This window comes from Hemicordylus capensis, chromosome 7 (genome assembly GCF_027244095.1).
Source record: "Hemicordylus capensis ecotype Gifberg chromosome 7, rHemCap1.1.pri, whole genome shotgun sequence".
In the NCBI taxonomy this organism is placed as follows: Eukaryota; Metazoa; Chordata; class Lepidosauria; order Squamata; family Cordylidae; genus Hemicordylus; species Hemicordylus capensis.
Genome location: NC_069663.1, coordinates 25,027,040 through 25,050,280, shown reverse-complemented (window position 1 = coordinate 25,050,280; position 23,241 = coordinate 25,027,040). Strand labels below are relative to the sequence as shown.

Sequence of the window (23,241 nt, the reverse complement as noted above, 5' to 3'; positions counted from 1 at the left end):
ATTTCCCTCCCACACTTTTCTTTCCCCACTCCTTCCCTCTGTTTCCAAAGCACCTGGCACAGGTCATAATCACATTTGGCTGTCTGACGCTGTGCAGGCCAGCAGCGACTGCACCACCTGGGATGGTCAAAAGAGGGCCCCCGGGGTGTGTGGAGGCCCTGGACTTCTTCCCCGAAGTCCAGGGGGGAAGAGCATCTCTGCTCGCACCGGCTTCCCTGCAGGGCCAAACAGCCACTGACACATGATTTTTGTAGGGGAAGAATGGCAGTTCAGTCCCCAAATAGCAGCGTGAAACCAGTCTGGTGAGAATTCAGCTAAGCAAGAGGTCTGGAGACAGTTCTTTAATTCTGAAGGACAACCAGGGTTTATTTAGAAAGTACAAAAGGAGCTGAAAGGGGAGAGAGACCAAAACAAACCGCCATCTCTGGAAAGAGACAAAATGGAGACTAATACTGGAAGAACAAATTTGGGAGGAGTCCGGCATTTTTATCCATGACCCTAACACCCCAGCCCCAGTGGTCTTACTAGGAGACGTTGCAGCTGAGCGCTGATGCTGCCAGGGTCCTAGCTCCTTTCATTTTCAGTGGGGATGGAAAGGTAACTGTCTCTCTAAAACACTGTGATGGCTGCCTTGGGGCCGAGCGCAGCTTGTAAGATTAGGTGGGGGGGGCGGGGAGAGGGCAGGAATTCACAGTAATTTGGGGGAGGCTGTGTATCGGCTTGCTGCTGCCACCTCCTTTAAAATTATTTCTCATCTTGGACAGTTGTAAACAGAGCTTTGTAAAAACAATACACTTCGGGTGTGTGGGGGGATGATGATAACATCACATTTATAAAGAACAGTTTACAGGGTTCAAGGTGCTTCGAGTACATAGTCACAGTAATTCTTACCATAGGCAGGTCAGCATTATTTTTCTCTTATTGCAGCTGGGGGTGAGGGGTCAAAGGTGGACACAGATGCTACATGAGTTGAGCGAGCTGGAGTGATCCGTAGTACCATCCGCGGGGGAGTGGGGGACGGGACGGAGACGGAGACGGATGCTCACTGTGGTTTTTGACAAGGTCCAAAGCAGGCATCCCCAAATTGCGGCCCTCCAGATGTTGCTGAACTACAACCCCCAGCATCCCTAGACACAATTTTTTGTGGCTGGGTATGCTGGAAGTTGTAGTTCAGCAACATCTGGAGGGCTGCAGTTTGGGGATGCCTGGTCTAAAGAAAACAGGGTGCTAGCACTACAAGACAATCCGATTTCAGTGTGTGTTGCTTTTATGGTCCTGAACATCAGGCCTGCCGTGAGCAAATGTGGAATGGTCTTATGAAAGTTTTAAACACACAGAAACTGCCATTAGATTTTATTGATGTTGGAGAAATGAAAATGAAATTTGGCAGGGATGTTCTGTTCTCCAAAGATTACTCCATGAAGCGGGGGAGTAGAACAATTTGTTCACTGCTACTTTGACCCTTACCCTCCTTGCTCTTCTATGCCAAAATGACTGCAATTTTACCCGAATGGTTGGGGGTCAGGGACACAGAAGGGGTGACAACACAGACAAAGCTGTAAATGCAACAATGCTATCCATCCCTGGTGTGGAGGTAGATGTTGCCAGAAATCACTATGAGCATTTGTCCCCCGAGATAACACCGAAGACCAGAATTTGAAGGCCTGGCTCTTCTCTCTCTTTCAAAGCCTTCTCCAAAAATCAACTAAGCTTCCTAGCTAGGCAGAGGGCAATTTACTGTTGTTCTTCAAAGATATAAACCTAGCCCAGAACTGCCTTTATGCTGTATTTAAATTAATAGTAGTTTCTATAGCAAGCCAAACGAAATTCTGTTCAGGGCACCGACACCCCACTCCACCCTCTGCCTCAATGGAAATCTTATTCCATTGAGCCAGCATGGTGTAATGGTTAGAGTGTTGGACTAGGACCAGGGAGACCCAAGTTCAAATCCCCATTCAGCCATGATACTAGCTGGGTGACTCTGGGCCAGTCACTTCTCTCTCAGCCTAACCTACTTCACAGGGTTGTTGTGAGGAGAAACTCAAGTATGTAGTACACCGCTCTGGGCTCCTTGGAGGAAGAGCGGGATATAAATGTAAAAATAATAATAATAATAATAATAATTCAGACAACCTTTCTGGCTTCTGACATTCTAATCACCCCCACACCTTCAAGCCTAGCTTAGTGGCCATGAGGGCCACCCACATGATTTTAATAATAATAATAATAATAATAATAATAATAATAATAATAATAATCTAATTCCTGAGATGCTGATTGCTGTGCCTAGTTCCACATTCTGTATTTTTCTCTGCCCTTGTGCAGTTGCAGAGTATATACAGCCCTGAAATGGCCATCGGAAATTATAAATACCACTTTCCTTCCAAGTAAATAATGAGGTTCAGTTAAGTTCCTAACACAAATCGAAAGCCTATGCTAGCTGCCGTGTATGTCTGCTTTCTCTGCCTTGAGCAAGGCATTCACAAGCGACGCACAACGGCGGCACAAGAGAGGTCCTCCACACGCACTTTTTAGCACTGCACATTAGAAATGCCCCAAATCTTTCAAAATACCTCATTCACATACAAGTTCATGTGCTCATCATCTTAAATAAGAAGGCCTTTATGGTGATCCTTCACAATGTGGGTTATGCCCTGAATAACCCAACAACATTCCTTGGCAACTCCACACTGGAGGATGGCAGGCAAGCTGTCTCTTGCACCCCTTGTTCGCTGTTCTTGGGCTTCTTGTCTTGAAGGACCCCCAGTCAGCTCCCAAGGGGTTCCTGGAGCACAGCTTGACTGCCAGTGTCTTAAACCGTTCTTCCTGAGGTAGCGTCATGATCATCTTTGCTGTAGTTCTTGTCCAGGGTAGCCAGGGCCCGTAGCTCCCTCATCTGGTATCTTATGGAGTGGTCCAAGTTGACGGTGTACTTAAGGTACTTCTCTCCTTCCCGCACGGAGTAGGGGAAGTGGCATGACAAGAACTTCTCGAAGAGCTCTGGGTCACCATCCAAGGCCATGATGTTCTTCAGCTCCTTGTGCTTGGAGAAGAGGTCCTTGCAATTCTCCGTAAAGACGTGCCACATCGGTTGCTCTTCGTAGTCTCTCACCGGCTGTATCTGCAGCCTGTCGTCCATGCACTCCAGTATCCAGCTCAAGCGGCATGGCCACTGGTTGACTAAGACCACCCAGCCCGCCACTGACCTGGGGCAGATGTTGTGGCGCAGAAAGTGCTGCTGAGTCATGAGCCTGATGGTGATGGGGATGGTGTTGACGATCCTCCTCATCTGGACAATGCTGTCTGGGATGTACTTGTAAAGGTGATCAAACTCATTGTGCAAGCAGTGGAAAGCTTCATGGATGTATTGCACGGCCTGAGCATCGATTTGGTGCTGGTCCTCCTCCATAGATGCTTCCATGTCCACCAATGTCTTATCATTCCCTTTACACTTTCTGATCCCCTGTTCCACATTTCTCGTGATGATCCTGTACATCAGGTCTTCCCGGTTCTGGAAGGCCTCATGCAAAAACCGCACCTTTGAATGGATACCGATTTCCGGGATGGAGAAAGGCAACGTCACAGTGCGGTTGAGGTAGAGGTAGCCGTTATCGGCCATTCCCTTCATGGTGGAGGCTTGCTCTAAGCATGAGACAATGATGCAAGGATCCACCACCAGGATGAAAATGAATGGGGCATTGGTGTCTGAAAGCAAGGTGTTGATAGCATTCAGGACCCCGATGACCCTTTCTGGGTAGCACATGTCCAAACTGGTGATCTCAAAGACTATCCTCAGCCGACGTCTCTCAAAGATCTCCATGTAATACACAAAGTTGGTGAGGATTTCGATTTCTTTCTTCACTGCGCTCATGAAGCCCAAGTGGCTGGTGAATTTCTCGTCATCGGTCATTTTCTCGATCTTGTTCTTCTGGCTGATGATCAGGTGCTTGATGATTGGGGCAAGGGCCACGATGGCTCCAGAGCCAGAAATGCCAGCGATGGTGGTGCCGATGATCTTCAAGGCGCTGCCATCTCTTATCCCCGGTATGAGGAGCGCAGTTGTGGCTAGGCCCACTCCCGCTATCAAGACGACCACTAGTCCTGAGGCTGTATAGACGACCTTTTTCTTGAGCCTCCATTCTTGCTGGCTGAACCCGGAGGCAAACCGAGGCTTGCTTCCCACCACGCTGTAGAAGCTCAGAGGGAGAGGCCCAAAGTGGTGGCGGATGTGGTCGCACAGGGTCAAGACCAGCCCGGCCCAGAGCTTGTCGCTGCCAGCGTACTGCCAGGCAGTAAACCTTATGAAGATGAAATCAATGTTCTTCCTCCTGAGGTGGATCTCAGTGATCACCGGCTGGTAGAAGACCAAGTACCACAGGAGAGTGAGGTAGTTCCGACCTTCTGGTCGACGCGGCCTCTCATGGATCCTCCTGTACTCACTTTCTTCTCTCCGGGCGGATTCTTTGCGCATGCATCCTGCCAAACGGAGACAAATATGGGCATTAACAACAATGGATCTACCAACTTTTCAAACTCGCCAAAAGGGAGGATTTGGGACCTCCCCCTGCCACCCAAGTCCCAGCATCCTGTTTCACACAGTGGCCCACCAGATGCCACTGGAAGCCTACAGCAGGAGTTGAGGTAGGTAGGTAGGTAGGTAGGTAGGTAGGTAGGTAGGTAGGTAGGTAGGTAGATAGATAGATAGATAGATAGATAGATAGATAGATAGATAGATAGGACTATAAAGCCCTAAACAGCTTAGGTTCTGGGTATTTAAGATAATGTCTTCTTCACCATGAGCCCCACTGCCTGTTGATAATCTGGAGAGGTTCATCTGTGGTTGCCACCAACCCATTTGGCGGCTACTCGGGAACGGGCCTTCTCCGTTGCTGCCTCTGGACTTTGGAACGCGCTCCCTGTTGAAATAAGAGCCTCCCCATCTCTGGCAACTTTTAAAAAGGCAGTGAAGGCACATTTATTCACCCAGGCTTTTAATTAGATTTATTGTTCTAAATGATTTTAATGTTAATGATTTTACTGTTTACATTTTTATTTGTTTGTTTTTTTGTTTATTTGAATTCGATTTCTATACCGCCCTTCCAAAAATGGCTCAGGGCAGTTTACACATAGAAATAACAAACATATAAGATGGATCCCAGTCCCCAATGGGCTCACAATCTAAAAAGAAATATAATATAGACACCAGCAACAGTCACTGGAGATACTATGCTGGGGGTGGAGAGGGCCAGTTACTCTCCCCAGCTAAATAAAGAGAATTGCCACTTTTAAAAGGTGCCTCTTTGCCAAGTGAGCAGGGGTAATTAATTTAATTGCTTAATTGTTTAATTTATTGTTTAACAAACAAAACAATTAAAATTGTTTATTTAAACAATTGTTTAATTGTTTAATTGATTCGGTTTTCATTTTAATTGTTTTGTTTTTATTTTGATGTAAACCGCCCTGAGCCATTTTTGGAAGGGCGGTATAGAAATCAAACAAACACTTGGATAATCCGTGTATCGAGGTGTGGTTATTCACATCTAATGCTGAATGCCGGTTTAGCAGCAGTGCACATCTTCTCTGTAGCCTGCATTTCAGGGGACCTGTACCCAGGTACACTTTTGCACCGCGATTCACACAAAAACAAACACAGGTGTACAGACACCGGGATGCAGCAACAACCACCCTGTCCGAAAAGGGCTTCTGTCATCGGCCCTCAAGCGGGTGTCTTTGGCCTCTTGCTTGGGACTGACCTGCAATCTGGTCAAGCAGCGAGTGGAGCCGAGTCCCGCAGGGGGAGTAGAAACCGACGGTGACTGGTGTGGAGGTGTGGCAGAGTGTCTTGGAGAGGCAGCCGCAGTAAATTTCATCTTCTGTCATGATATCTGGGGAGAAGAGAAATCAGAAGCCATCTGTAAGCCTGGGGCCAGAGGTGCACCTAGGTCATTTTGGAGCCTGGACCTAAAGGCCTTTGGAGGGCCCACCACTGCAAGTTAAGCATCATTTTTTAACACGTCGGTTCTTGAGGGCACAAACGACACCACCCATGATAGACTAGAGAGGATTGGGGGCAGGGGGCGTGTGGAGGCCCTCCAGGGGTAAGAGCACCTCTACCTGGGGCCAAGCTAGATGTAAGAGTGGGAGAGAGGTCCCATCTTGGCTTTTAAAAATAGCAGCCACCCCTCACTCCTGAGTCTAGTTGGGATTCTGGCACTGTGGGAAAGAGGCTAATGCCTTCCCCCAGCTGTCGTTTCCCCCACAAAGCATACAAGTTCTAGCAGAGGTATGGTGTTCATCTGGCAACTGAGCTCTTGCAAAGCTTACCTTTGTTATCAAGAGCATTATTAAGGGAACCTGGCTGGAAAAATAAATACCGTTGCATTGTCCACAGACCTGATCTGGACTGAAAGCAGGACATATAAGAATCAAAAGCCGGGGGGGTTGGAGTGTGCCGTAATGCCATTGGTGCACTGCCCTGCCAGGTAGGGACAGTTTATGTGGCAGTAAAGCCAATGGGCTGAGTCAGAGAATGAAATCTTTCCCAGGCATCTGATTCTCCAAAGTGGTTTGCAGGTTCCCTACTTCCATGTCTCCTGGCTAAATGAGGCTACAAAACAGCAGGCACACTAGTTACTTGCTATCCCCATGAAATTACTTTATTGAAAGGCAATGAAGAAAGCAAAAAACATTATTAAATTAGCTGGGAATGCTGGACACACCCTAACGTGTTCCTGCCAGTTCAACAGGCCCAAAAGCCAATGTGGAGGCATTATTTTTAATGAGACCTTTATTTTTGGAAAAATAATCATCCTGGAGAGCATAACTTGGATAATTAGTCTGTGGAACTCATGGCCACTGTATGTGACGGGAACCAAAAGCCTAGTGTGATGCCCTGTTTTGGTGAGGGGAAAGATGGCAATCTCGCAAGTATAAATATTTTTAGTCATCTGTCCTGGAATTTACTGAACAAGGATGGTGGGTTTCCCTCTGTCTTAAACAGTGGAGGGTTTCCAAAGGTTTTGGGGCAGTAATAGGATCTGAGACATAGTTAACAGTGCCTTCCTTTCTACACTGTCTGCTGGCTTTTCCTACTGAAAGTGCCACTGATTGAGTATTCTCAACAGATCTGTATGGATGACGAGGGTTTGAATAACCACTAGGAATCTAGGGTTTGAATAACCACTAGGAATCTGGCTGATTTGAGATTGGTGCTCTATGCACCCACTCCCTGAAATCCATGCCTCTCCCCCAGGAGTTTTCATTCTTCCATCGTGCTCTGCAGTTTGCTTCCCATTCAATCATTTATGTTAAAAATGCTATAGGACTCACGTTGACTATATGGCTATATTTTGGAGAAGCCACTGCCAGTCGGTGAAGACAATACTGAGCTAGATAGACCAATGGTCTGATTCAGTATATGGCAGTTTCCTATGTTCCTATGATTGGCTAGACTAGGGCTTCTCCTACCCGAATTCAGGAGCTGGGCATGCTCCCAGTTTTCGCTCATGAGTTTTATCAAAGCAAGGTTGGAGGCGGGAAGATGGATTGTCTGTCAATCCCCAGTGGGTAGGGTGATTTTCCGGACTATCTTGTCCAGAAACTGGGGATGGAATCTGGGTAGGGCACACCTGTCCTACTCAGCTGGGGCTTGACTTATGACCAAGCTCCCCGCCTCCGACCTTGTTTGTGTTTATTTATTTATTATTGATTTGATTTATATACCGCCCTTCCAAAAATGGCTCAGGGCAGTTTGCATCCAAACAAAAACAAAGCAATTAAAATCAAAACTAAACTAAACAATTAAAATCATTTAAACATTAAAATCATCAACATTAAAACCATTTAAAACCAACATTTAAAAAATGTAAAACCATAGATCTAATTAAAAGCTTGGGTGAATAAATGTCCCTTCGGTGCTTTTTTAAAAGTTGCCAGAGATGGGGAGGCTCTTATTTTACCTAACACATGACCCAAAATGGGGAGAAACTTTACCCGTTGAGCGTCTGTCTGACACTAAGCTGCTAATAGCACAGAGCTCTGTCTGCGTGACTTCCCAGCGCTGGCCATGTTGTCCCACCTCCCAGGTTATGTTGGTATCAGGAAGCCAGTTCATGCATTCAGCAGAGCTGAGTTTTAAAGCTCTTGCTGCATTGTGCCTCTTCAGGGTTTATTTTTTGCTTTTTCTCCATGCCAGAAATGCTTGCTATCAACTACTGCTTCCTCACTCAGAAAAACAGAATGTTAGAAAAGAGTCTAGGCTGAGCTTTGCTCCTTGAAAGGCTACCTTTCTGTCTATGAGGAGTTTTCAGATGAGGGGATATTTAAACATGGCATCCCCCAATGTGTCCCCTACATAAGAACAGCCCTGCTGGATCAGGCCCAAGGCCCATCTAGTCCAGCATCCTGCTTCACACAGTGGCCCACCAGATGCCTCTTGGGAGCCCACAGGCAAGAGGTATGTGCATGCCCTCTCTCCTACTGTTGCTCCCCTGCCACTGGTATTGAGAGGCATCCTGCCTCTGAGGCTGAAGGTGGCCCACAGCCACCAGACTAGTAGTCTTTGCTAGACCTGTCCACCATGAATCTGTCTAAGCCCCTTTTAAAGCCATCCAAGCTGGTGGCCATCACCACATTCCATGGCAAAGAATGCCATAGATTAATTATGCACTGTGTGAAAAAGGACTTCCTTTTATTGGTCTTAAATTTCCCAACCTATATTACTTCTATATGCATATATCCTGAAGTGATAGAGCCTAGGGAGAGCTGCACCACTTGATTCTGCTTAATTTTTAATCTGGTCCATGGATGGCATTCCTGGCAAGGAGACCACGTGGAGGACATCGGAGCACCCTTGGTCTTTGGGTTTACACATGAGCCTTAAAGGGAGGGGGAAAGTCCCTGAGTCATTAGGGACTCTTGACTCAGCACTAGTTGCTTTGGACAATGTGTTGACAAAAACACCGTAATTAGGGTTGGGTTTATAGTGGGTGGAGTTTCAACTGAAGTCATCTGCAAATAAACAAAAGTTTGTAAGCAAGGGCGGTGTAGGTAGGTTGGCACTCCAGAATTCCTAGCCCAAAAAAGTCTGCACCAAGAGAAATTTAAACCTAAGTGGTGGTGTACGTACACACCCTCTTTTTGGATATGCACATTCTTTTGCCAAGATCTTTGCATAATCTATTGACTTAAGATGCACAGATTGCCAAGAAATCTTGGATGTCTGCTGCCTAGTATCTGAAGACAAATCGTACAGGGGACTAAAGGGAACAGCTGAAGAGTGTATTGTAGCCAATAAAGGAGACATTTCACCTGGACTTCTCTCCTTCACCAAAAACGCAGCTGCCAACAGTCTGCAACCAGGCCTACCTTTCTCTGAGCAGTCCGCGTTTGCGAAGGGGACCCCCTCTCTGGAGCAGAGGCATCCTGAGGAGCCATGAGCTTCTTCACAGTGATGACATCTTGTGATCTCATTGTTGAAACTCATCGGCGCTGGCGGCAGAGAATTGCCCACCAGAGTTCCAAGGTAGACGGGACCCTAGCAGGGAGAGAGAGAGAGAGAGACACCAGTACTCACCAGACACATTTGACAGCTAAACGTCCCCCGAGAACTGATTTTAAATTTGCACTTGGAGGGTGGTTGGCTCAGGCTGGGTATCTACCACAGGGACTGCTCTAGAAAGCCATCGTCTTCCCCAAGACCCAAGGAGCCTCATGCTCACAGATTAATACCTTTTGGCTTCAGGCAGCTTCAGCCTTGGAAACAGAAATGGCAAGCAGGTTCCCAGCTTCCTGGATTTCTACTTGAGGTAAAATGACCCAGTACAGAAGGTGTGGCAAATTCAAACGGGTTTTCCTCTGGCTTTGCATACTGATGGAACTAATTAACGAGGAAATATTTCAGCCACTTGAGAACAATCATGACTCTGTGGCATATCGAATGGTGTTGACTAAGTGTTGAAGAGCAGGGCGGACGTTTCTAGGGCGGACAGTGACCCGAGAGGTCGAAAACCCCTGCTCTCTGGGTGCCAGTTGAGTCAGAGAGAACTGCTGATGTGTCAATTTGGAAGCATTTTCTATTGGAAACAGGGCTTCTGAACTGTGGATCCTCAGATGATGTTAGACTACAACTGCCATCATCGCCCTGTCACAATGGTGGGGGTGATGGGAGTTGTAGTCCAGAATCGTCTGGGAACCCAAGGTTGGGACGCCCTGATTCTAAAGCAAACGGAAGTGTTAAGTTAATGAGCTTTCATTTTGATACATCCTTTATTTCCATTTCTTCCTGGGGAGAAATGCCTTGGGCGTTTTCTAAGGCTGTGTTGCTCTGCTCACAACATTCACTCCAATTAAAGGAGGAATCAGTAACTAGAGGACCTGGGCCCAAAGCCTGAGTAGGGAATACCCATCCCAATGGTCTACTCATGGGCAGAATGCACAGAAAGGTAGCCCATGTTATCAGAAACAACCACCTTGGCGAGCAGTAAGATTCTTTTACTAGGAAATCTCAAGTGTGAAGGGAAAAGAGGTTTGGAGAAAGTGGGGTGGCCATGGCCCCAGGATTTGCTGTTGGGCCACTTGAGGGCTAAGGTGGTGCACCTTCATCCCTTCTTCAGAGGGGGCCCTCGTGGGTGGAGTTAACTGCCGGGGCTGGTTTTCAGAAATACTAGCCCACGGAGAGGACCAAGCAAGGGTCAGAGCTGGGCCAAAATTTGGCCAGTCAGGATGGCATCTGACTGGTCTCGGGTGGAGCCAGGATAGAATTGGGTGAGTGTGAAGGGCCAAGGATATGGGAGGATATTGGCAGAATCTTTCCCAGCAATGTAAATAATTAAAAAAATATGATCTTGCAGCTACTGTAGGAGTTAGTCTTCCTCTTCTTCCTTTAGACACACCTGTTCCATTTTTTGGCCCTGCCCCTTTAAAGAAAAGCACTCTCAGCTGCATTCTGCAATAAAGGTACCTATGAGCATGCACAGAATGCCTTTTCCTCCCCACTGAGCAGGTTGCTGCATGTCCCAACACACTTTGAGTTTAACATCCAGGCAGATGGCAGGGCTCCCACACAGGTCTGGTTCCTGGAGTATTTTAGACATTAAACACCACCCACGCCTCCTTTAACAGGCTTCTGAGAATGCAGTTTTAAAATACTGGGGAATCAGGGAAGAAGAGATGTGTTTAAAGCAATGGATACTTCTCTTCCACTGCTAAGCCTTGTGCTGGTACTCCGTACCTGCTCACTTCCACCAATTTATGTTTGTTTGTTTGTTTGATTTCTATACCACCCTTCCAAAACTGGCTATGGGCAGTTGACATTAAAATAAAATAAAAAACAATTAAAATCAATTAACAGTTAAAATAAAAAACTATAAAAACAACATAAAACCAATTAACAATTAATGAAAACATTTTAAACGGTTTTTAAAACCCTGGAAAACCAGGCCAAACACTGACTGTTTAAAAACAGTTTAAAACCCTGGAAGGCCAGGCCAAACAGATAGGTCTTAAGGGCTCTCCTGAAGGCCAATAATGAAGTCAGATAACGGATTTCTGCGAAGCACCCTGCCGTTGCTTGCTCAAGAGGAGAGGAGGAAGGTGCCCACCCACCGTGCATGCCACCTGCGTCTCTCAGGCAAACCACTGCAGTGTGCTTCATCCCCCCACCCCAGGGAAGGACACAGCAGTAGCAGCATTGCAGCACAGCCATTTCTGTTTCGCACAAACATTAAAAAGTGATCTCCAGATCTGTTCATATTTGGGACTCTTTGTGATATATGGACCAGTTTCTTGGCCAGTGCTCCCTGCAGTAATCCCTCTAACAGGGATTCCCAGATGTTGTGGACTACAACTCCCAGAATCCCCAGCTGCAATGGCTTTTGCTTCAGGGTTCTGGGAGTTGTAGTCAACAACATCTGGGAATCCCTGTTAGTAGGAACAGGGACTCTTGGCCCTTAGATATAAAAGAGTTTGGCAAATAGTCTTTTCCTCGTATAGTGGTAGCCTTGGAATCTAAAACTGACCTCCCCACTAAGTTACTCAGCAGAAGTCCCATTGAAACTAATAGGACACAAGTTAGTCAGGATAAACTGGCCCTATTAATTTCAGTGCGGCTTTCATTAAGTAATTTACTCTGGAGGTAGCCATTAGATTCAGTTCTCAAAGAGAACCCAATATATCTTTTAAACTTTTAAAAATAAAACACACTTTGTTCTCCTCCTCCCCCCCCTCTACTCCTTGATGGAAATGTTTTACTTTTTTAAAATGGAAGTTTGAGGACAACAAAAAGAAAGAGAGGAAAAGGGAAAACAGTTACTTTGTATCCTACAATGAAAATGTTGACTTCCAAATGAAAATTATTATCTTTTCATTCATTTCCAAGGCACGTGAGTCATATTCAGACATTACATTGTACCTGTGTTCAGCGGTCTGTACACACATGTATGTTTTTGGGTGAACCAGTGTTCATTTTAAAAGTGAACAGGCCTCATGAAATGCAGGTTACAGATAGAAAGTGTACTGCTGTATATGTACATGCATAACATGCGCATTACTGTGTACAGAACTACACCTGTGTATGCAGTACACAGATTGTACAAGTGTTGAACATAACGTGTGAATAGGCTATGGTGACAGGGAAATAATGAATGCAACTGATCCAGTAAAAAATGCCAACCTCATGATGTTTAACCCACAAACTTGGAATATATAATGATTGAATGAGAAGGTACAATATACCTGGGCTGCAGGAAAGTATGTGATAGTGTACTTCATAAAGAGCGGGTGGCAAAGTTAGCTCAAACCTGGCCTAGTTATGGACAAAACCTGCAGACTTCTGGCAGTCTTTCTCCCTCTTCCCCAAGTTGGGGCTCTTCTTCCTAGGACTGGCTTCCTTCCCAGAACTTGGAGACTTATGGAGTTTTGCAGAGATCTGTTTGTTTACAAATGCATGTTCATTGAGCTGAAGAGAAATGGACAGGAGGCAGAAATCAACAAAAGCTTTGAAATAATCACGGTCACGGTCGTGACTTTTCCAAACTCCTGGTTTTTTCCCTTTTGCGTAGTCAGTGTGGTGAAAGATCCGGTCATCTTATGGTAGCCAGAGATGGCTGAGATCGGTTAGGCTGAGAGGAATTCAGGATCTCTCCGCCTGACCTACATCACAGGATTGTTATGAAGATAAAAGGGAGAGGGTGGAAGAATTATTATTATTATTTATTATTATTATTTTGATTTCTATACCGCCCTTCCAAAAATGGCTCAGGGCGGTTTACACAGAGAAATAACAAATAAATAAGATGTCTCCCTGTCCCCAAAGGGCTCACATTCTAAAAAGAAACACACGATAGACCCCAGCAACAGTCACAGGAGGTACTGTGCTGGGGGTGGAGAGGGCCAGTTACTCTCCCCCTGCTAAATAAAGAGAATCACCACGGTAAAAGGTGCCTCTTTGCCCAGTTAGCAGGGGTAAACATGTCCTAAAAAGAAATCAAACAGCAACATTTGGGGTGTCATTAACAGCGGCAAGGTGGGAGACACATCTGACCTGTGGGGTGCGATCTCTGGGAAAGTTCTTTTGCACAAGCCCCACTGAAATGCTTGGGAGCTGTGTAAGCAAGGCTTGCCACCAGGGGTGTAGCTAGGGGAAGAGGGGGCCGAGACGTGCCATAACAACACAATGGTCTGTTTTGGTTTGTATTTGGTAGTTCGTTGTATATTATCTATCTTAAGTTTATCATAAGCTGCCTTGTGGGTTTTAATACATAAATAAATTTAATTTAATTTAATTCAATTTAAAGGCAGAATAAAAACCCCTTCAATAAAATAATTTAAGTACATCAGATTTGGTTGGCCGCTATTGGACATAGGATGCTGGGGGAAACTGAGCATCTTCCTGATCCAACAGGGCTCCTCTGATTCCCGTTTGGTAGATCCAAGGAGGAGGAGAAGAGCAGGAGGGAAGTTATGATACAGCAGGTGCCAAGTGAACAGTCTGGGCAGGCAAGTCCCGGCAGTTTCTTGTTGTGATATAAATGGCAACTGACTCCCTAGGCATAATTATACCAGCTGGGAGTGTTACAGGCAGGTCAAACAGTGCTCAGAAGAGTCAGCACTCCTGGTGTGCCCTCCTGTTTTAGATCCAGCAAGCGCTGAAGAATGGAGCCTGACTCAGGCTTCGTTGTGTAAGAGGGAGCTTGGTTAAGGGTCAATATGTGATGCCAGGGTATTAATTACTGATCATTATGGCTATCGATTAAGGAGGAATTTCCTGCTATTATATAATTCTAATCTCTTTTTGAGGTAAACAGCTTTGGGAGGTAATCCTTCAGGATGGGAGTGAGTCTAAAGACCATATGCGGGGGTACTTAACGCAGCGGCTGGCTCTCTCTCTCAGGGGCATTGCTGGCTATTAAAAGATCTGGGGCCCAGGCCCACAGCCCCGCTCCCCTACTGCATTTTGAAAATTAAACCTGTTCATGCTCTCTAAAGGAATCCAACACTCTCTTCCAGTTTTTGAAGCCATTCATCACCAGTGCACCTCCAAAGTCGGCAATACGAGCACCAGGGCACTAAACGGTTGATTCAGGGCACGCACCTAAATGACCCAGTGCCACCAATGCCCCTACTGTCTCCATGCCTTTAAACAAATTTACTCATGTCTTCTCTTACTAACTACCTTCACCCCCAAACTCCTGTTCCAGCCCAATGCCGACAGAAGGAAAACTTGAGGAGTGACTCCTCACTAAAATTGTGTGGTGGGGGGAGGAAAGATCCTTTTGGGGGGGAAAAGAGAAATATGTTTGGGGGGTGTTTAAAATGACTGGGGGACTCCTCAAAGGCTTGTGTGTGGGTCTGCACCCCTTTGTCCCCCCGCCAGCTTCGTAAGAGGCGGACACCTCGCTGTGTCAACTGACACTGGCCTTTTCCAGGCGTTATCTGAGGGTTAACTTGCAAAGAATGTTTGAAAAAGCCTTTTTGTCTAGTGCCGGAAGTGAGGTGGGATGCCCTCCGTCTTCTTATCAGGCGGACACAACTGAGTCCAGCCTACCCCATTCCACTTCCTTTCCCCTCCCACTTCAAAGCCATCTTGTTTCCTTTCCCTGCTCCTGCTTTGACCCCTGAGATAGTGACTGACCGAAGCTCACCCTGTGAACTTTGTGGCTCCATGAAGTTTTGAACCTTGGTCACCCTGCTTCTTCTAGGGTTGCCAACTATGACGGAAGCTATTCCAGCAGGTTTCCTCTCCAATATTTTTTCACAAAATCAAGCCATTAAAAGGGTCGCCTGAAGTTTGAGGCTGATTCTGGGAGAGTCCAGGGTTAGCAACCCTGTTCTTGCCCAGTGCTTTAATCACACACACTCTCTATTAGAAGTTTATTATACTTTTACCATGGGGTGGCATCCCAAAATCTGCATCCCCAAATCCCCAGATCTGCTGTCTAAAGTAGGCTGCTTCGTCCTGCCTAATGGTAGTGCCCTCTCTGGGCTTACCAAGTGGTTATGCGCAAATTTTTGGCAAGTTGATAGACATTCACACACACACACACACACACACACACACACACACACACACACGTGTTTGAGGTCCTGCCAAATCTCCACCATACAGAACAAAGAGCAAGAAGATAAGCAGACTTACCCAGGATCACATCTGAGGCCTCCTGAAGAGGCCTTCGCCACAATTTCTCAGGGTCTCCGTTCCTTATCTCCCCATCAACTCGGAAAGTCTCAGACAAGCTGAGTTTTCCATTCTATTTTCATGTAACAAGCTCCAAGAGGGAATTGGTGTGCTTTACCCCTCGGGAGCCTTCCCTTCCCTGCTCTTTTCAAGGAGGCAGGTGGTTGGGGAACATTCCTTCATCACTGCCTCCACCCCTTGTCTCAATGCTGAGGATGACATGAGCTCCCTCACACCTCTCCTGACCTGTTTTCTTGGTCTGGGTTGCAAAAGAGGGGGGAATGTGGGGGTGGAGGTTGCATGCTGCCTGAATCTTGGCCAGGAAAGATGCACAAACTGCTTCTGAATGCCAGGATGCCGGGAGGCAGAAAACCAGCTTTTGGTAAAACCTCTCCAGTTTTTTTTTTTTTTTTAAATCTTTTGTACATATATCAATATGCATTTTTGAAAAAAATCCCTTTCTTTTTCATTAGGTCTCTTTAGAATTTGACATGTCGACAGACTACTGCTCCAGCGAGAGAGATCCATTTGTGGCCAACATGGGTGTGTATCTAGAATACACACCTTGCCGTGTTCCCCCTGAGCCTTATTGGACTGACTGGTTTGTTATTTATTAAAAATATTTCTATACCACCCAAAACCTGCGTCTCTGGGCAGCTTACAAGGGTTGTGACTTTTGACGCTAATGGTGATGCACACCCACACCTGAAGCCACCCATTTCTGTGTGTGCCTAGGTGTGTGGGTATACACAGCTTGGTAAATGAACATTTTGTGCAAATAAGAATGCAAAAAGGACACCTGGAGCTTTTCCAGACAGCAGAACTGACTGCCGGTTTTCTGCGAGGCTTAACTACAAGTTCGAAGTTGCTGCAAAAACCCTGTGCAAAAAGTGGGGTTTTTTTTTACCCCGATATAAATTAGGCTACACTTCAGTGGGTGCCAAAAAACCCAAATTGTGTGTGAAGTGCTCCCTGATGGCTCTCAGGGGCTTCTGGGTAAATCATGCCAATATGTGAATGCTCCCCCTCCATTTCAGAGGAGATGCAAACTAAAAGCCGGATGTGAAAAACTTCCAGGGGGATTTGAAAATATAAAACGATTGAAATGCTCATAAAAAGTACAGATTCAGAAAGTGCACTGTTTCCACGCATCTATAAAATGTGAATGTCACAATCATAATTTCACAGTTATGTGCTAAGCAGTAGTTGGGTCAGAGAGGACTTTCCCTCCTACCTCATTCAGCAGCCGGGTACACGGTCTGGGTAGGAGGGAGTTCTCCGATGCAGCGGCAGCTGCTAATCAGCAAGCATAGACAGCCCCTCCAACCTTAGTTTTAACTGGCCTGCAATGGGCAAACTGGGCGCTTTCCAGATTACACCCAACAGTTTCACTCTCTATCTGCTGTGTGCTTCTGTACTGCCTGTGTTGTGATGAGGAGAGGAGAGCTGGTCTTGTGGTAGCCAGCATGACTTGTCCCCATAGCTAAGCAGGGTCTGCCCTGGTTGCATCTGAATGGAAGACTTGATGTGTGAGCATTGTAAGATATTCCCCTCAGGGGATGGAGCCACTCTGAGAAGAGCAGAAGGTTCCCAGTTCCCTCCCTGGCAGCATCTCCAAGATAGGACTGAGAGAGATTCCCGCCTGCAATCTTGGAGGAGCCGCTGCCAGTCTGTGAAGACAATACTGAGCTAGATAGACCAATAGTTTGACTCAGTATATGGCAGCTTCCTATGTTGCTATGTTCCTATGATGCTGCAGTCCTGGCGCTGACAGAAAGGTGCTGTTCACATTTCGCTTTACAGTGCTAGAATGTAGCACCTCCAAAGCCGTTCAGGGCTGGGCTCCCAAATGACCTGGAGGCTCAACTGGCCCCGCCCCATCAGGTGTGCCCCAGCTGTCACCGTCCAGGTCCATTGGTGTCAAAGGGAGTTTCCCTCCGGGGGGGATAGCAACTGCAGGGAATTCTCATCTGGACGGATACGACAGTGGAGGGAAAAGATGAACGCCTCCCTCTCTGGTCCCAGGCTCTAGTCTGGATCCTTTCCCCACACCACTTCTGATATGTAACTAGAAACATAGATAGAGGGCTAAAAAGGATACTTAACATGGTGTGTAATTAGGCTACATTATTTATGATTTATTTATTTAGAATATTTATACCCCTCCCCTCCGGTGCACTACTGCTCAGGGTGTCTCACAACAATAAAACAGATACAAGACACAATAACAGCAATAACATTTACCAAGTTGAAGTTAAAAGTCAGGTTAAAACCCCACTCATTATTAGGTTCCAATTAAAAGTTATTTTAAAAGCTAAAAATGGAAAATTATAAAAATATTGCAGGGACCATGGTGTTTCTTGTGTGCCATTCCAGCCTTTAAGATGGGTTGAGTGTACTTTTTTGACCATGCACAAACCCCACACATGGAGATGTTATCTTTTCCCCGGAGCACCCCTGAAAGATTGCCTGAATCTTTTCCCTGGAGGACCCCACCCCCCAGCAATTCCAAACCCTGAGCCTTTTCCTGAATCACAGTAGATCCAGATCCTTCTTCTTGGTACTAGCTTTAAAAGCTAGGATTATGCAGATATAAAGGTATTTGCAACTTGGCATTGTCTTTTACCTTTTAAGGGGTTGTGTCATTAATCATTTTGCTCATTTTCTCTGTTATGCTAGGGCGGCTTCAGCAGTAGAACTCTGATCCCAGGTTAAGGATAACCAAAGAACCCATCCAGGCTATTTGCAACTTTGGAGTTTTGCTATGCTTCACAATCTCTAGGTACTGCTCTTTTTCTCATGAATTGTTATATTCTTGCAGGGCTTGGGGTGTGGGTGCTGTTCCCACAACTTATCTGGCTGATAAGGGATGACATGGTACCCAATGGGTGTATCCAAAGCTGAATCTTCATGGAGTTCAGAGGTGTCCCAGAGATAAGACAATTGCCCCAAGAGATTCTACAGATGCTCAGTTGTAGATTACAACACCCTCAAATGGGTATACAGGAAACAGTTCCTTTTCCTGGATGTTTCCATAATTTCCAGTGTATGTTAGGGCTTTTCCAGATGATTTATTGCATTGCTTTTTAATGCACTTACTGATGGACTCTCAAGCAGATCTAGATTGCTTGCCTTGGCTTCTACGGAATCCCGTTCTCTCGCCTGGAAAATCGTAATGTTCCAGCTGGACACTGAGTATCACCCTTGTGCTATTTTTACAGCACCACCTGCTGGCCAGGACTTACTTTCCTATCTCTATGAAAAGAGACAGGAAAGCAAGAACTGGCCAGCAGGTGGCGCTGTAGAAATAATGTGAGGGTGGTGCTTGATGTTCAGCTGGAGTGCCAAAACCCGCAAGTGGGTGGAGAGCAGGATTCTGCAGAAGCCAAGGCAGGCATCTAGATCCAGTGCAAGAGCCCATCTTTAAGGACTTCACCGTTTTATTATTTATCCTGGGACGACTAGCAGCAAGGTGGATGGACTTGATTATGACAGCAATGAATGCACCACTGAGAGACCTTAAAGGCCAAGTTGAAGACAGATCATCCTGGAGAGAATCCATCTATGTGGTTGCTAAGAGTCGACACTGACTTGACGGTACTCAATCAATCAATCAATCAATCATAATACAGCACATACGAAGGTGGAAGCAATAGGGAGTTACAGGAGGCTGGGAGTTCTCTCCCTTGCTCTGTGCAGGTGCCTCCACTGTTGCACCTCCTTTCTGGATGAAATCATGCAGGAGGAAGGAGGGAGCTGACGAGATTTGGGGTTCTGAGCAATTCGTTGGAGTCCCTTGCCCTGTGTGGGCCACTTCCTAATGATGCCCCTGTTTTTAAGCATTTCTATTGTTTTGACTTCTATTTTTTTAAATCCTTTTAATAGAATCTGCTATTTAGTCAACTCATTGTTTGGATTACTTCATCCAAAACCTTTTGATCAACTCAATAGCACCCTCTGATGAATCAGGCAGCTGACTTTATTTATGCAGAGACACCTGACAAAAGCTGTAGGTGTTTGGCATCATCTCAGAAGACAGCCCTCCTACAGTGGCGCTTGATGTGACACATACATGCCTCATTTAATACCAAAGAAAGTATCCTTTTATTCCTTCAGACTGATTGCTTTTGTTCCTAATGCAAAAATATGCATATTTAATTGTAGGTTAAAACATATACGGTGAGTCACCTAAGGTTTCTTTACTCTAGCCCAAGGTACAATTTCCAAAAAGTCAACAATAGTGGGAACGTTGATACCTAAACATGTCTGTTATGTATATATTTAGATGTCAGAAAGAGCTGGGCATGTTATGATCCTCACGGACACATAACTGGAGTACCTGCAAGGAAAATGGAGGTCCCGGCAGACTCGGGGTAACCCGCAGATATGTCAGTTTCACAAAAATCGGAAGTAAAAAACCCCTGCGGGGCAATGCCCCCCAAACTGTCCCAATGTAACTCAGTGTAGTGGGACATTTGTGGACCAGCTGGGTGGAGCGAATGAAGATTGCTGGCGAGGAGCGGGGAAAGAAAGGCATGAGCCCAAAAAGCAGGAAATGTTGCAGCTTGAAGAATATTCCCTCAAGTGGCAACCTCTTCAGCTTCTGCAGGGGAAAAGGGCCTAAAACGTTCAGCATGCTCAGGGAACACATGCATTACGAGGAATAGACTGCAACGCTTTGTTGTGTGGGTCCATTCTTGTCAGAACCTATTCTGGATCCTTGTCAAACCAAGAGGTCCATCAGTATACAAAACTATGGTGCAGCCACACCTGGAGTACTGTGTACAGTTCTGGTCACCACATATGAAAAGGACATTGTAGAACTGGAAAAGGTGCAGAAGAGGGCAACCCACATGATCAAAGGCTTAGAGCACCTTTCTTATGAGGCAAGTCTACAACACCTGGGGCTATTTAGTTTAGAAAAAAGGCGACTGAGGGGAGGCATGATAGAGGTCTATAAAATCATGCATGGAGTGGAGAAAGTGGATAGAGAGAAATTCTTCTCCCTCTCTCTCATAACACTAGAACCACGAGTCATCCCATGAAATTGATTGCCGGGAAATTTAGGACCAGCAAACTGAAGTATTTTTTCACACAACACATTATCAACTTGTGGAATTATCTGCCACAAGATGTGGTGACAGCCAACAGCCTGGATGGCTTTAAGAGGGGTTTGGATCACTTCATGGAGGAGAGGTCTATCAATGGCTGCTAGTCAGAGGGCTAAAGGCAACCTCCAGCCTCAAAGGCAGGATGCCTCTGAGTACCAGTTGCAGGGGAGTAACAGCAGGAGAGAGGGCATGCCCTCGACTCCTGCCTGTAGGCTCCCAGCGGCATCTGGTGGGCCACTGTGTGAAACAGGATGCTGGACTAGATGGGCCTCCTTGGGCCTGATCCAGCAGGGCTGTTCTTCTGTTCTTAGTATCCTGCCTTCAAACTCTGACCAGCAGGTTGCACACAAGGTGGTCATCTTTTGCTGTTTGTCCCCAATGTCTTATACTCAGAGCTAAAGGGCCTCCTTGTCATAGCTAAATTCTCAGTACATTTATTTAATGCTCTATTAAAGCCACTTATACTGCTGGCCATTACAACATTCTGTGATCATGCATTCCATATATTCTGCACTGCACAGAGAAAATACTTCTTTCAGAATATCTATTCTCCTGGATTACGGGAGAATCCTTCCAGATAAAGAGCCCTATTCACACGTTCTATTCAATACTCATACAATCTGTGTGCATTGCTACCAAAGTACAGATCTGTAGGCAGGTGCAGTTATTCACCTGTTATGTTGGACGCAGGTACAGCAGAACACCCCCTGCATTTCAGGGGGCCTGTACCCAGAATGAATGCAGGTACAGTCATTCACAGCCACCTAATGGCGCAGCGGGAACATGACTTGATTAGCAAGCCAGAGGTTGCCGGTTCGAATCCCTGCTAGTATGTTTCCCAGACTATGGGAAACACCTATATCGGGCAGTAGCAATATAGGAAGATGCTGAAAGGCATCATCTCATACTGTGCGGGAGGAGGGTATATGGTAAACCCCTCCTGTATTCTACCAAAGACAACCACAGGGCTCTGTGATTGTCAGGAGTCCACACCGACTCAACAGCACACTTTACCTTTACAGTCATTCACACAAAAAGATGCACATCTATACAGACATCTGGATGAAGGTACGGCCTAATTTCTGAATAGCGCTAAGGATTCTACTGGTTCTGATTAAGGGGCAACTATTCAGCACTGAAGGGTCTTGCAGACATCTTTCAAGAGACTTAGACAAGTAGTCTATGGAGAGGAGAGCTGGTCTTGTGGAAGCAAGCATGACTTGTCCCCATAGCTAAGCAAGGTCTGCTCTGGTTGCATATGAATGGGAGACTTGATGTGTGAGCACTGCAAGGTATTCCAGAAGGTTTCAAGTTCCCTCCCTGGCTTCTCCAAGATAGGGCTGAGAGAAATTCCTGCCTGCAACCTTGGAGAAGCCGCTGCCAGTCTGTGAAGACAATACTGAGCTAGATAGACCAAGGGTTTGACTCAGTATATGGCAGTTTCCTATGTTCCTATGACTTGCCTATGGTCTGATAAGCAGTCACTGGCACAGCCAGGAACTAAAATGTAGCCTTTTCATTACATGGATGGATTCATATTACCTATTTATTGATCGATATGCTGTTCAAGATCAGTGGCACTCTGAGGTCATGTTTCCTGACTGTTGGATACCTGAGGTACAAGCGTTTTGGTTTTCTTTCCTTTCTGAATGAAAGCTATAGGCACCCTTCACTTTGTACTCATAAAGAAGGAACAGATAACAGCAGCTGATCATGTTCTTACCTTTGTGCCTCCCTCGGCTAGGTTTTTCTGTGCCACAAGATCCATTTGGGGCTCTCTGGGGTGGTCTTATCCTTGTTGCTCTCTGCCTTCTGCTGCCCTCATGGATAGTCCTCCTTCCTTCTGGCCTTCTCCGTTGTCTCCGGGCCACACGTGCCACGGCTCGCTAGCTGCTTTCTTTTAATCTCCCTCGCATGCCTTAAGTATTTCCTTCAGAGGGATATGATTTTGGGGGGCGGTGGAATGCGATGACTAACTTACTGAGCTGCATTAAAAGTGGAACCTCTTCCAAAGACAATAATAATTAGTTGGTGTCAAGTTGAAATTCAGGCTGTGCAAGCCACAGAGCCAGACGCTGGGAGATGGGATTAAAAACTCCTCCTCCTTCCTCAGCATGTGAGTCAGGTGCAAGACGGCCTGTGAGTTCTTTCACTAATTCAATGGCCAGAACTCAATGAACTCACATTTTTATTTCCCCGATAGTGAGAGAAACCTCGTTTCCCAAAACATACAGGAGCTGATGCAATAAATATCTAAATAACTGGGAGCAAGGATGAGCCAGAGTGTTGGTCAGTTGCTGGGGGACATCTATCTGTCTGTCTGTCTATCTTTTTTATACCGCCTTTCATAAGGTTTTTATACCGCCTTTCATAATGTATCTCAAGGTGGTTTACAAAAGTTAAAAGTTATTAAAGTTACATTAAAAACCTTAAAATCAACATTACACACACACACAC

The 23,241-nt window shown here is 46.0% G+C and overlaps 1 protein-coding gene across 1 annotated transcript; it reads right to left on the bottom strand.

Annotated features, from left to right (window-relative positions):
* Positions 1-1,336: 1,336 nt before the first annotated feature.
* NKPD1 (NTPase KAP family P-loop domain containing 1) lies at positions 1,337-22,785 on the bottom strand. Its single transcript, XM_053268867.1, has 4 exons — positions 22,508-22,785; positions 9,367-9,535; positions 5,754-5,885; positions 1,337-4,476 (listed from the first exon to the last, which is right to left on the bottom strand). Exons 1-4 carry the CDS (start codon positions 22,550-22,552, stop codon positions 2,813-2,815), a joined length of 2,010 nt encoding a protein of 669 aa, XP_053124842.1. The 5' UTR covers positions 22,553-22,785; the 3' UTR covers positions 1,337-2,812.
* Positions 22,786-23,241: the final 456 nt, after the last annotated feature.